General features: G+C 38.7%; 1 protein-coding gene across 2 annotated transcripts; it reads right to left on the reverse strand.

Annotated features, from left to right (window-relative positions):
- Positions 1-779: 779 nt before the first annotated feature.
- On the reverse strand, positions 780-12,002 carry vkorc1l1 (vitamin K epoxide reductase complex, subunit 1-like 1). Of its 2 annotated transcripts, XM_030068696.1 has the most exons (4): positions 11,726-12,002; positions 8,232-8,341; positions 4,508-4,746; positions 780-4,237 (listed from the first exon to the last, which is right to left on the reverse strand). In XM_030068696.1, exons 1-3 carry the CDS (start codon positions 11,917-11,919, stop codon positions 4,520-4,522), a joined length of 531 nt encoding a protein of 176 aa, XP_029924556.1. In that variant the 5' UTR covers positions 11,920-12,002; the 3' UTR covers positions 780-4,237; positions 4,508-4,519. The 2 variants fall into 2 exon arrangements, with proteins under 2 accessions (XP_029924556.1, XP_029924555.1); XM_030068695.1 differs by having other exon boundaries at positions 780-4,746; positions 11,726-12,000.
- Between the last annotated feature and the right edge of the window lie 3,547 nt (positions 12,003-15,549).

A 15,549-nucleotide genomic window follows, 5' to 3' on the forward strand; every position in this document is an offset into this window, starting at 1 on the left:
TGCACATTATCGTCAAATCCCCAACTAGGCATCACACACCACTGGTATTTCTTATCATAAGGCAAGTGAAACTCAACCCATGCATATAATTTTTTTCACTGTTATGAATGCATTTTGGAAGCAGTCCCTCTGTAATTGCTGTTAACAGACAGTGATAGTGGAGACTCTGTACATGTCACATACTGCTCTTCCAGCAGCCTCCTTAAAACATTTGAGGAATGTTTGTTGAATTTTCCCAACAACTCAGCTGATTCGGGTGTGATGTTTATGTAACCTCTGTGTCCACAGGGCTGCAGCGAACATGCCTGGCACCAGATAAAATATTTTTACTTAAAGGGCAAGACCTCTGAATTTCTGCTTCATGCAATTCCTGTGCCATTGGAAACAGACCGTTAGAGGTAAATATCACACATAAACTAACTGTAATAAGTAAGTCTCAGTCTGTGATGTTATACTGATTTCAGACTCCAATAAGTGGCTGGCAGATGATGGAATGGTGAGGATTTATTTTGAAGATGACTGACGATTTCAAATTTGGAATCAATAGCATTGTTTTAATATAAAACGTATTTTAATATAAACGTACAGCCAGTTCACACAGTCAGCTACACTATCAGACATCAGAGAATACACTTTTCTGGTGTTTTTTTTTAGCATTTGGAGAGATTTGATTATGTTAAGATAGTGATTTGCATTACACATTAAGATAACATTAAGAAAATCCCTTTTAGAAAGCTATTTTGTGTAACAGCGGTATTTATCTCAAATGACTGACAAGCTGTTTCAGAGGGAATGTTTTAATGGTAGATCATTTCCACATGACAATGACACAATTTCAAATGTTCTCTCGTGTCAACTTTTTCAACAGTTTCCCATAAGGTAAGCTGGATTTAATCAGATTGTTTTTCTCCACCCTCCTACTCCTACCATTCATGTAACACTTTTCCATGTAAGAAAATACAGCATTTTAAAACATATTTGGCAAATACAGAAGCAAACTAAGAAATTTTCCTCCACAAAGAAATTTAACATTTTATGCTAACACATGGATTCCTAGCCCTCCAACAACCCCACCCAACCCCCCTCCCCCAATTTTTTAAAACTAAAATAACCCAGAGTGTTAACAGTCTATACAGCTAAACAGCATAATTAGAGATGGGGAAAGGACATTACAATCTTGTAGTTTAAACAGGTAATGTATTCTTAGCTAACAAACATGTCCTAGCTAGAAAAAAATAAAGATGACAATATAGTGGAGTTCAGGAAGGGAGAGAAAAAAAAGGGAACGGCCATTGATTTGACAGGGCATTTTGTCTGGTATATCTAAATGGATTTTTGCACTGAATCTGGATTGCAAATCTTTGGGAATTACCAATTATCAGACTACATCTTAAGGAAGGCAAGCAGGGATGCCCATTACTGTTATCATTCTTCATTTTACAAGGCTTTTACTGTTGCTCTTCTTTGGCTCAAGGCCCAGTGATCAAACAGAAGGCACTTTTGATGGCATTGGTGATGCAACAAACATGGCAGTTATATACCTCAGGGCCTAATTCAATATTTGACTGTACAGTCATACTAAAGACAGGTTGCGAATCATAGCAGTAATGATTTTAATTTAACCTTTTTGACATGGAAAAACAAAACAAAACAAAAAACGCTGCAATCGCATGTCCAGCCAAGGAACACATTCTGCATATTTCTTGGTGGTTTTAACTTGAATGACTCAATATCCCTCCTGACCCATCTCTTTTGAAGGAACGGGTGACTAGTGTAATAGGCTCACAAATTACAGGAATCATGTACTTCACATTAGATTACCTACACTAGTAACATCTATGGTTGATACTCAAAGGACCAACAGTTGTTGCCAAAAATGAGCAAGTCAAGTCAGATTTTTGCAAATAGAAATTTGACCCCTTTTAAGAGAACCCCAGGGAGACTTGTCTCTGATGTGATAGATGTGGCTGCGCAAGCTTTTCCAGATATGGACAAAACAGTGTAATTGGTAGTCTCATTCTGAGACTGACTTTAACAAAAAAAAAAAAAAAATCTGATACAAGCACAACAAGGCAATGCTGTTTGAGCGAGAACTTAATGAACGATGACATGCTGAGAACTGATAATGCAACTATTTACCTGGTTCATTCTGTCAAAGACCATACAGGACTGCAAGACGTATGTTAGAATGGCAAAAGCTGACAATATTCAACATTATCCTGGAAAATAACACGATCCATCTCAATCTCCATTTTCATACAGTTGATGACTTGACACGTTATCACAAGAAGCACATGTCACTAAAATTCACTGAACAGTTGCCATCAACAAGATCCTCCCCCCAGAAAAAAAAATCTGTCGAGGAGAAACTGCATTCCAGGGTACACAGGTCAAGGGACGTGAAGACTAGCAGTGGTAGTATTGAAACTATGAACCAAGTTTTAGAAAACCTGAACAACACACAGATTATTACTACTATTATTACTACTACTGTTATAGTATCTATAACAGTATGTGTGTACAGTTGTCCATTGGCCAACATATACGTGAAGCCAGGACACATTGTACCATGCATCTGAAAAGTAGGAAACTTTGCAAACATGTACAAAAACAATGGATTCTGGGTGGAAAAAAGTCAATGGTCTTACCAGGTGCCCTCGTGCTGATAATGGGAAATCCAGCTACCTGGAACCACTCCACATCTTGGACAATACTGTCTCCTTTCCCATACTGTTGCCTGTCTACACATCTCTATCACTAAGTTAGATTAAGTTCATGCCTGCTTCCTTTCTAAAACTGGTTTTCAATAAATAGAGATCAACCGCTTCATAATGAAATGCTTCAGTGTCTGCAACGGTACATCTTACATGACCATCAGCAACCAAAATATGGCTTAAGAGTTTGTCTTGGTTTCTTGTTAAAATAACCTTACACCTTCTGATGTCAATGTCAACAATTACATTTTCCAAGTTTTTGTTCAAACTCTACGAATGAACTGCAACTAGACTTGGCAAGACCATCTTTACCGTTTAGTTGACATCAAATGTATACCAGCCCAAACAGTGAACATGAGCCAGACAAGCATTAATGTAACTAGAACATTTGCAACTGCAAGACAGACACTGCCACCAGGCCACTCAACCCTTGAGCAGACAATCACAGTGTAGCAGCCTGTGCTACTTCATTAAATTCTGTTGGTGAGGGAGAAAACACTTTACTGGCATTTTAGTTTACAATATTGTGATCATAAAAATAAAGCCTCGGACCTGAAACAATAACACAATAAGCAAAAAGGGTGTTAAGGTGACATTACATCCTTCCCGAAAAATACAAAGGTAATTCTCCTCACACTCCTTTAGGCACATAAGTCTTCATGGATCCCACTTGTGTGTGGTGGTCAGGAATGCTTTTCACACAGTAACAAAAAAAAAAAAGAAAGAAGACAGTGAGGGTGTTGTTACACAGACTTGGGTGTTATGAACCTATTGTTCTGTTTCAAAGACTTCTTGTGTTGATGGCTTCTGAGAGCAGATGAAACAGTGACCACTTACAACAAAGAAGTCCACACAACTCTGAACTGCATGCCTGACCAGGACTGCAGGAAGTTAAGATGTCTCACAGAAACCGCAAGCACATCTTCAGACTTATTCACCTAAACGGTGACCTCAATCGCTTGTTTTTTTCCACATTTACTTCTACTTTTTTCCTGTTTTGTTGGTGGTTTTTTCTTTAAAAGTCTATGTCAACACTAAATGACAATCTAGCCTGGAATATTGCTCAGCAGCTATTTACAGAATTGCAAAAGAGAAACAATAATCTGACTGATCTAAACACAATTTCTCACATTCTCCCATGTTTAATTTTAGTGGTCCTCTTAAAACAAATGTGCTATAAAGTGTAAACATGGAGAAAAAAAACACTATTCTTTATAAATGTTAATCATCTGCCCCCGCCCTCCCTTAGAACCATACCTGCATATGGCATTATAATCTAATGATGGTGTATTACTACTTTTCGGACCAATTATTCAGTTCCGCTCAGGTTTTAGTGTAGATCCACTGTGCAGTGATAGGACCTTTCTAACCATTTCAAGTAAGCCCCTTTTATGTCCCATTTTTCTTCCATTTTCCGATCCTTTTTGTTCACAAGAGGGCTGTCCTCCATCTTCTATTTTGTGGACCTCTGCCTCTGCTTGCTTGGGTTGATGTACTTCCCCACACACATAGCCAGCCCATTCCTGAAGTGAGTACAATGTTAAAAAATGAAAAACAAATGAAAAAGAAAACAAAATTCTTTCACTGACAAATCCTTCCGTGTTTGCAATCAACATTGAGATGTCAGGCCCAACATTAAGTTAAATTTCTTCGTTTCTTTTTTGTTTTTTTTGTTTTTGTTTGTTTTTGAACACACAGCAGAATAAACATTGTTTGGAAGCAAGGTCTCCTGGTGGCAAGTCAAATGTTCAGAGGTCACATTTCTTTTCTTTTTTTTGTCATTTTTTTCTTGCCTTCTTGACAGCTTAGTCCTGCTTGGCTTGGAGCTGCTGTTTCCAGGCCTCATTCAAGTAAACCAGTCGCTTGTAGTTGAGGATAAAGAGAATGAAGTTCAGCGCATATGTGGTGATGCAGATGATGCAGAAGTCCTTTAGGACAAAGTAGAGGATGTAGCCCAGGTAGAGCGAACCCACCACCGATAAGATGGACGTCGTCATGAGAATAAGGGCAGCCATTGCACTGACAGTCATTCCTATGGTAAGAAACACAAACTAAAGCTTAGTCACAGGCACCGTAAAATAGTCGTGAAACACAAAAGCAAACTGATTAATTAATCAAAGGCCCATGTCTTGTCTCAGGGCTTTCAGGCTGGGACATTTCTCTGTTTATGTTATCAGCCCCCTGGTGATGACAGACAGTTTAAAACACACAATCTGCCTTTGGTTAAGGCTGCACAGTAATGGCTGAAATGCAAAGTGTTGATTATTCTGCCACATATTGTGACCACATTATAAATCACAATTATTAGTGTCCATTAAATTCAAGAATCAAATTATACAGGCTGGCTGCACAGAGTAGTGCTCCCATATTTGTGTGTGTAGCAGGGAGAAGACGAGGACAGGACCCTGCATCAACCTTGACCTTACTATATTGATTTATCATACCGGAATACATGACAGGTCTTGAGATGACTGAAACGATTTGTCGTATTAACAGAGGTCACACTAGGTGTTCACCATAGTGCTACGGCAAAGCACGCCTAGAATCTGTGCTTATTTGATATCATGTGGTGGGTAAACAAAATTTTCTTCCAAATGAGAGACAGCCAATCTGTTTTTGGCTACTCAATGATTTCATATTTGCTTTCAAAGGACAGATAAATTGATTTGCCTTGCTATCACATTAACATTTGTGCCAGTGTTAAATTAATGTTAGTAGACAGTCTAACTGGGGAAACTATAATCACAACATACAACAGTGCTACTTCTGGTAACAGGAACCACCAGCAGATCTTTCTGCAGTTATAGCAATAAAGTGCAGGAGGTTATTCCACAATGCAGGATTAGAGCGTTAGCCCGATAAATATGGAAAAGATAATACACTACTCACAAAAAGTTAGGGATATTTGGCTTTTGGGTGAAATTTATGGAAAATGGAAAATGTTCACGCTACAGTGATATTATATCATGAAAGTAGGGCATTTAAGTAGAAGCATACACTGGTGATTTCCTCATCTCAAACAATTTCTTGAAACAAAAGCCAACAACAGTGGTGGATATACCACAACAAAAAATGTCAGTGTCAATAACTTGTCATGTGCCCTTGAGCATCAATTACAGCTTGACAACGACGTCTCATGCTGTTCACAAGTCGACTTATTGTCTGCTGAGGCATGGCATCCCACTCTTCTTGAAGGGCGGCCCTCAGGACATTGAGGTTCTGGGGTACAGAGCTCCGAGCCTCTACACGGCGACTCAGCTGATCCCATAGGTTTTCTATGGGATTCAGGTCTGAGAAAGTGCAGGCCACTCCATTTGAGGTACCCCAGTCTCCAGCAGCCGTTCCCTAATGATACGACCTCGATGAGCTGGAGCATCAAACACCTGATGTGAATTTTGCCGTTAAACTCCTTGCTAGAGAACAGCAACTTGTGCAAAAAGTACTGAAACATTGAACAGTTGGACATGTGCATTCAAAAGTTTACAGAAGGTCACATTAAGTTCACCTGTAAAGGTTATAATGCATTTTAGCTTCATCCTGAAATTTCACCCGAAAGCCGAATATCCCTAACTTTTTGTGAGTAGTGTAAAAGACATTGGATATGATTTGAATTTGTAAAATGAAACTTGAATCTTAGCTTTGGGAGTATGATTCAGATATTCATGTTTGCCAATAGTAAACAAAACTTAGGAAGATAACGCTTTGTAAAGTCATCAGGGTAACTTCCAAATCCTGCTTTGTGGGACAGCCTTGGTCTTTCAGCATGGGACAGACCCAGCTGGGATTCCAAGGGGCCCAGGATAGAATCACAAAAAAATTAAAGGGATACTGAGCTCAAAACACATTAGGTATCTGTATGATCGTTAATAGCTATTAAATGTCCTTCGCTGCCTTTCATGCGCTTTTTGTTATTTTTGCACTGTATACATTGTTGCACTGTATACAAAATATACTGTGTTTTTTGCAAGGTGCTCTCAAATCTCTTTCATTATTTGGCATTCTTCATTGCACTAAAATTGTAGTAAAGGAACAATGCAGTACAGCAGCTCAAACATACTGTATGCCGGTAGCAGCTGAGTGTAACTGAGCTCTGTTTGAAAGCTCAGCAAACTGAAATATGACCTGATAAAAAGGAAATATGATCAAGAGTTTGGCTGCAGTAGTATAGTAGTAGTATAAAACTTTCAAAGAAATATATCTATAGATAGATAGATATACACAATTTTTTTGGTCTATCATCTTGATAAAACACAAAAAACTCATTTCAAGGGATTATTAATACATAGAAGAAAAAAAGGGCAAGCAGTAATTTCACACACACAGCCTCCTGAACCAAATACTGAAAAACACTTCAACACGGATGGCACTGGATTTCAGCTCTGAAATGTCATTTCTGTGCCCTGTGTGTTTCAGTCAATATTAGTATGAGTGAAGAGTTGTGCCTCTTGAACCAAGATAAACCAATCTACAGATCTAAAGGTCAGATAAAGTAATGACTGTACACTGTATGTCTAAGGATTTTCTTCATCATTTGGATGAGATAAAATCATTGGATATGAGTCTACAAAGTCACTCTCCCACTCAATATTGTTGCAGTCTCAGGCTAGACATTCCTATAAATCATAAATGAAAGTCTTGGTTCTGTAGTTTAAGGAGTTCTGCCTAGTCCCTGTGCAAGTTAATATGGAAATCTGTAAAAGGCTGTTCTGGCAGTTTGGCTTAACTGCGCCACTATTGTGTTAGTCAAATGAGTACTAACTGCTATGGGTAAAAGGACCTCTTGTTCTGTGCCAGCGCCAGGTGGCTAAGCAAGCCTATAGGCCAGTCAGCAGGCAAATATGTCAAACCAGCATGACTGAATCAGCAAAACTGCCCAAAATGTTGCAGGGAGGAGTGTGTGACATTAACACAGCAAAAGGAGAAAAAAATTAAAACAAGTCCTTCATAAGGCAAAATATTTATACCCTAGCCCTACTCATCATTGTGGGACAAACACAAAATTGTTATATAACTAGAAATAGGCCTATAACTTTAGAGAATGAAGCTATTATTCTCATGGCTACATTCAAATCCTTTCAACTGGTTAACTTGCTTCTTTTTATTCTTTCTACAGCTGTTAGAAGTGCAAATTAGGTAATTTCCTATTAGAATTTCATCAGATTTATAACCAAAACATAAATGCCTGAAAATATGAAAAAACACACAGGAATGTTACTTTTCAACTCTCCATTGAGTTACATTACATAAACAATTAAGGAAGAAAAAAAAGTGGTATGAAAACCTTATCAATATGAGCTTTGGGCTTGATTATAAATCATTTGGATACGCTTCTAAAAAGTCTCTTATTTAAGTACATTTAAAGTCACACTGTACAGTATCTCTTATCATATAAGCCAGGTTTAGACAAATATAGCAGAGTGGTGAGTCACTCAGCACCAATTGCGCCATGACTAGGGAGACACATGTCACCTGAATTCTCAACACCAAACAATGACTAGGAGTAAAATGAAATCTTACCTAGTAGGAGCTGAAAGGCGTAAAAGACAATCCCGTAGACACTGTTTGGCTGGTTCAGTGCGCTGTCATTTCCAAAAATTGAGCCCAAGAGTCCAAATCCTCGACCCCACCTAACCATAAAAACAACATGAGCAGAGAAGGCAGTAATAACTTTTACTGAAATATGAGTATGTAGGAAAACAGTGGCAAGCTCTACAGAACTGATCAAAGTTTACAATTGAAGCCAGCAATCAAACCCAGTGAAGTGCTTGTGGAGTTGAGAAAAGGCACCAAAGCTGTCTTATAAAATGACCTGTGTGTGCAGCGCCACACTCCATCATAAAGGTCTGTTCTTCTGTGCCTCTCAGTGAAGCTTTTGCCCTGCAATCATTCAGTTTGTCTCAGGTCTATTGTTTTACCATAATATCACACAGGCTAAAGGGAGTGCATCAGCATGCACAGTTTAGGCACTACTGTTCAACAAGGCTGGATATTTGCAAGGGCCTCATGATACAATATGTATCACAATACAAGGGTTACAATTCAGTTTCTATCATGATACACTGCAACATTCTACAGAATTGACTGGCAATGTATCGAGCTTAAAATACAACCTTCTGCATGACACCTGGGTGGACTAATAAAATATACAGCATATTATATGATAAATAGGGTGGCAAACTGAATCAGAACAGGTTCAGTCACAATTCCTGTTCCAATTTATTTAAACAAAGTTATCATAATACACTTGACGCTGCATACTAAAATATAAATGTCATAACATCATATGAAAATGAAAAAATAAACCATATGCATCAGCACAAGGGGCTAAAATATCAATACTGAGCTGCAAAAATTAATATCACAATACTCAGCCGTGTGAAATTTTTTGGACAGATCTACTGTTCAGTGTGATGAAAGATTTCCTTGAAAGCTAAATTCACATGCATTCACTCTACAGTGCAACAGACTAGTTTACTATGGTTTCAGTTTCTCACATATTGAGGCAAAAGTTATAAAATTTGTGCAAAGGAGCAGAACCGATCCTGCTTAACCAAGCACTCTGATCAAGTGACTTTGTAAAATGTCCAATTAATCAATGCATTTGTTCCAGAGCCTCAGTGCACCAACTCAGGGCCTCATTTCAGAGTGCCTGGGTAAACATCGGTTTTCTGTACTTTGTTTCTCTTCACTACTAGCTTTTAGTGAACTCCAGTTTAATTTGTAAGAGTTAACCATGACCGTATAGGAACATGTTTTACCATGAAAAGTTACATTATGCTCAACTGATTGTCTACAGTTGGCCAGTTGGCTACCCTGTGTTGGAAATAAACCCAGTCTGTCCCCGTGCCCAACTAGTTAACAAGATGTCTAACTACAAGCTGACAAAACCTTAAGTTACAAACAGATCTTTCAGAGAACATTTACAGGAATGCCAGGAGTTGTAGCTCTGAAAGTTAAATGATGAACCTTTTTGACAATAATATTGTACCATTACATGAAAAGTTTAGTCATTTCATTGTGTGTAAAGATTGGCCTAATTAAACCAACAGAAACATTTATTTACAAGCAGGTTTTTTAAAATTATATTTAAAGTTTACAAAACTTTTTTTTTTTCTGTCTGCAGAGCCTGACACATAGCCTACATGTTTTCATCCTACAAGCTTTCAAAACAGAGTTTAAAACTTTCGAAACTTGGTTTTCACATTTTGGACAGTGGCAGTGACCAAACTCTCTGTTTCACATGGCCTAAAGGTAGCACAACAACATTTGTCTGCACATCACACAGAGCGTCTTGAATATCACATTTTCTGCTTACTTCCCCATGACGACTCAACACGACAATCTGTAGGGTGCAACACTGTTTACTTGTTTCAACATTTATTTTGAACAACTTCAAAAGTGTTGGTAAAGGGCTACCCAAATACACACACACACACACACACACACACACACACACACACACACACACACAGAAACACACACAGAAACACATTTATATAAATAGACATGACACACTAAATCTCCAGGGAGGGTTGACTTGATCTTCAAAACTTAAATTCAACTAAGTCAATTAGCCCTCGTTACTCTGTTTTAGATCAGACAGCTAGAGGTCGGTCACATGACCAAGACTGTTGGGACCAGAGTCAGCAGAGGTAAAAGTATCAAAACAAGCCTTCATTCAGAGCTCTCAATTGTAACATGCCTTTGAAATGTACTTAAGGCACACCACAACCCATTCCAGTCACAGCTGATAAACTATTCAAAGCTTAGCACAATTTCAATGAGAAAGGCAAGATAAACGCCTGCAGTATTTATAGTCATCTCACAAATATGTAATCTACACTCGGCAGGTAACATTCCAGTCATACTTGTAGCATCTGTGCAGGGCCCTTTGCAAGACATATTCAAACAGATTTCAATAGGTGGGGTCTCAATTTGACTTGAGAAAAAGTGCATGTAAACTAGGCACTCCCAAAGTGAGGATGGCATGATGGCCTCCCAGAATGGCTTTCAGGCAGAAAAAAAGTGACTATGAATAAGCCCGCCTGAGTTCATATGATCAGTGGCTGATGTTGTCCAACTCATTCTGGGGAATAAATCAACCCTTATCTCTTTCATGTTTTAATCCAAGCACCACTGCAGTTCAGTCTGCAACACAACTGCAATCAATGAATAAGCTCGAAACACTTCAGTCCAGTTAGGACAGGTCATTTAAATGGTGACATTACAATGGTCAGTGGTGTTAAGTGAGTTTTTTGTGCTCATCCTGGCTACCACAGTATCCTCTGGAGTAGCCCTGAGCAACATGCCGCCCACCAGGTATCAGTATGGGGAGTATGACCCTTTGGACTGAAATGTCATCACAGTTTACAGTTTGGGTGTCCACTAACTTTAACATGAGCATGATAACTGGCAAAAAATAACATAAAGACTACCTACAATGACAAAAAGTAACGTAAACTATACAAATATCCACCAACGGTGTGCCAGCTGAGAACCAAAATCTTTGTTTTGGACGATGAGCAAGAGTGGCTTCATTCAACAATACACTCTCACACCAAAACAGCGTTATGATATTATTTTAAATTACTAAACCGGTGGGCTGCCGATACACTAACTTAACGCCGGGTATCATTTACTTATCGAGTGACAATTTAACAGTGTTGTTGGCTAGCTAGCTGAGAGCAGTAACGTTGACAGATGCTGTACGTTAGCTAGCAGCTAGCAGCAGGCTAACCCCATTGAGCTAGCTTGGGAATGGTATGCTCAGTGAAAATGTGAAGTGGCGGGTTAATGGTTTCGTTAACATTTAGCTCATTTCCAACGGCGTGCTCCTTAAACAACAGGAACAGCGTGGTAGTTGTGGTTTGCGGTGAAACATTAGCCATGGATAGCAAATATTAGCTCAATGCATTTGACAGTTCAAACCGCGCTGCCCTTCCCCGAGTACCACAATACCAGCCAGTCTCATTGAGCGCCACTGTAGGCGCTGCTTGCTGAATTCAAATTACCTTGAGCTGAAGACTTTTGAACAGCTGATGGAGCTGCTGACGTCGCACATAGCCCGATAACTCGAGTCCCGAGCCTTTTCCCTCTCAACGTGAAAAGCATATAAAGACAATATGATGCCTAATAGGCAGACGAGAAGCCTAGCTATTCTTTCCCATCGAGGGGTGGATACTCTCAGGACGGGCGCCGCCATCATTCTCTGGCCTAGCTGGAGACACGCACACGCAGCTACTTAGCATTAGGGACCGAGCTGCGACGTGGAGAGCGTCAGGACGTGCCACACCATCATGGGCGTGCCTCTGCTGCCGTGTGGCCGAGCAACAAAACACACTCCACACTCACGGAACTCACTGTTAAACACGGAAACAACTTCACCTAAATGAATAAGTCAGTGATCTGTATTCTTCTGCTCATGCATGCATTTTTACTGCCTGAGTGCACTGAATTCTGTCTTAAAAATATTTTTCCTGATTGGGGAAAGAGAACAAAACCATGGCAGTGCTTTGCTGTGATTTCAAAAAGTCTGTGATTTATATAATAAGGAGGATAATAACATGGCGGCAGGTGTGGCCCAGCACCTCACTCTGCCTCTACAGGTCAAGTCATAGTGCAGCCCCTAGGATTTTCTGATGAATGCTTTTTTCCATCATTACCTCCTGTCAGCCTGTACCTTGGAACATCACAAGTTGAGCTGGCCATTTACTCCCATGGGGGCAAACCCTCTTTTTGGGCTATATTGCTGGCAGAATCCTGTAAATTCAAATACTCAGCTACTACAGTGGCATGAATAGTCATACGAGTATGACATTGGGCAGGCAGTAATCTGAAACAAAGACATAATCATCATTTAGTGCTCCAATATCAAATAGCTAATAGATAAACTTATATATAAACTCTCAAAATACATTCAACATGTAAACACGGGTACCAGTAGCCTATATAATGCATAATACACACATTACATGAACAAAAGTTAGACAACAAATAAAGAAATTAAATAGAAAATTTAAATAAATAATGAAGGAAATGGGCATAATTTCAAATATTTTCAAAATACAATACAATTGATGGTGTAAAAACTCGTTTTGCTTTGAGCACTACTCAAAGTTCTTGAACCCCTTATACTACTATACATTTAATATTATGTTATCCCCCTCTATTGCTAGTACATTTAGTACTACTTCAAGTACTTAACCCCCTTCTACTTTTGCCAGTACCACTTTAAATACTTCAACCGCTTGATCTACTACTACTGCCACTACTAATACTTCTAATACTACTTTAAATATTTTAACTCTACTACTATTTCTAGTACCTCTTCAAGTGCTGTAATCTCTTTAACTAGTACCACATCTGTACTTCTTCAGGTTTTTCATCTCCTACATTTTTTCCCCATTTAGTACAGCTTCAACCTGTTCAGCTATACTATTACATGTAGTACTACTACAAGAAGGCCTAACCCTTCTTCTACTACAACATCACAGCAACCAGCAGGTAGTTTGTGACTCTCATTTCAACCCCCAAGCAGCTTCCCCAGAGACTGTACTGTTGTAGTTCATACTGATATCCTCAATTAACTGAATCAAAAACAACATCCATCTTGAATTATCTTAGTTGATTCTGAATATGTTTATTATTGCATTTGGGATCAGTGACATGTAGGCCACCTGCAAAAGGTTTGTAATTTAATTCCTTAACATCTATATATTCAGTATGAGTTTTCATAAGATGTGTCAGACCATCTGGGATTGCTTTATACACAAATGCAAATTCTTCATATGTGACTTAGAAATTATAACTTTATTATTAATTACAACTAATGAATACATAGGTATAAGAGATACAAAATTGATACCATGAGGGTGCCATTTTTTTCCTCTTTGGACAGTATGAAAGTCATTATAATAGATGTTCTTTTTATCAGGGCTGAAGCTGTGTATATATGAATTTCATACCAGTAATACTTTCAGGTGAAGACTAGAAAGTTTTACAAGTAGTTTACATGGAGAAAAGTTGCAGGTTAGAAAAGAAGCATAAGCCACACAGTTTTTTGGATATACTGAAACAGTATTTAACAAACATTTTTAAATGTGCTTTCAATACCTCTAAAATATAGCATTTCAAATCCACCAATCATCAGCTGCTAAAGATATTGATCGATAAACAAATCAAGGCAGCCCTTCTGCTTTAATCAGCAGTAATACAGACAGATGTCATTGCAACCTGTTGTTGAATATACTTTTGGGTTTCTTAGTAGTAAAAAAGGTTTAACTGTTGCCTCTCACTATAGTCCTTGGAAATATGAATGCTGTAATACCTATCAGTAGGCCTAAATTTTACTGAAATTTTACAAATGCTAGATTCTGGGTCATGTTGAAACATTTAATCTGTTCAAGTTTCCTCAATCTGAGAATCCACATCATTATTATTATTGGTAGTAGTAGTACGAGGAGGAAGAGTAGTAGGAGTAGTAATAGCATTTTAGAGATTTTCCCAATTTGGTCCTTGTTTTCTAAAAATAAAGTCCTGTCATCAGCCACTTGGGACGTCCTAATTGCTTTCCCAAATAGTATTAACCCTTTAAGTTCTTGACTATTAATAATAGCCTATAAAGAGACGATAATTCAGCCACAACAAGGAATGAAAAAGGATAAATTCCACAACCCTGACAAACACAACGCTTAATAGAAAATCTGGATTATGAGTATACTATGGGTGTAAAAAAAAATCTGAACTGTTAAAGTTATATTTAAGGCACCAGTGCAAGTCTGAAATGTGGTTGCTTACTCAGACATTATTGTCCCTTCCTTCTTAATACATTCCTTGAGCTACTCCCATATACTGCATAAACCCCATATGGATCCCATACAGCTATAATTATCTGCATGGAGGGCTAAACCACTGGCAGTCACGTTGCCTACTATATCTAAGCTACTTAGTGCAGCTTAATACATATGGCGCATTATGCAACACTTAATATAATATTTTAACATCTTAAAAAAAAAAAACTCCCAAAAGCTTTATGAATGAAAGATAAAGTGTTTATTAATGTTGTAGGCAGCAGAAACACGTTGTGGTATGTGTTCCTGCAGACCCAGCAGGCAGGGTCATGTGACCGGGTGTATATAAACACCGGGTGACATCATCTGTTTACTCGCTGTTGAGATCCGTCTGGTAAAACTGCTGCATTCCTCTCCTCATGGCGACAGACATGGAAAGATTGGTTTCTTTCGAAGAGGCCTATTACGACCAATACGACTATTATAATTTAGTCGAATATTCTTGTCACGCCGGAGGCAAAGGGAGAACAAAGAGGGAAATCGAGCTGAACACCAATCGCCATTGCCCCGCCGGACACGAGAGGAAAATAGCCGAGAAATACCATAACAGTGAGATGAAACGAAGGAGAACCAAGAGCTCATCGTCCTGATCGACTTTACTCCTCTGCCGCAGGTGAGGCTGTGATTTTTAACCCGAATTATTATTATTATTAAAAAAAAAAAAAAAAAAAAAAAGTGGCATGGTGCTCATTTGGCAACTTCACGGTCTTTTGTCAGCAATCGGCCGATGCAAAAGAGAAAGAAGTGTCTGGATCATAATTTCATAACTAGAGTGTATTAGTGGAACAATAATACACACATAGGCCGTGCAATTAGACAAACAGCGGCGTTGGGAGGTTCCTGTAAACATTGTTGCCGTCACGTGACCTGAACAGTGCCTGTGCAGCCGACAGCAATGAGATCTGAGAAAGTACATTCAAGTTACACACTGTACACTGTACAAATACAGTGAACAATTCTGGGGAAAAAAAATGTAAAAAGCATTA

Source organism: Myripristis murdjan, chromosome 14 (genome assembly GCF_902150065.1).
Source record: "Myripristis murdjan chromosome 14, fMyrMur1.1, whole genome shotgun sequence".
In the NCBI taxonomy this organism is placed as follows: Eukaryota; Metazoa; Chordata; class Actinopteri; order Holocentriformes; family Holocentridae; genus Myripristis; species Myripristis murdjan.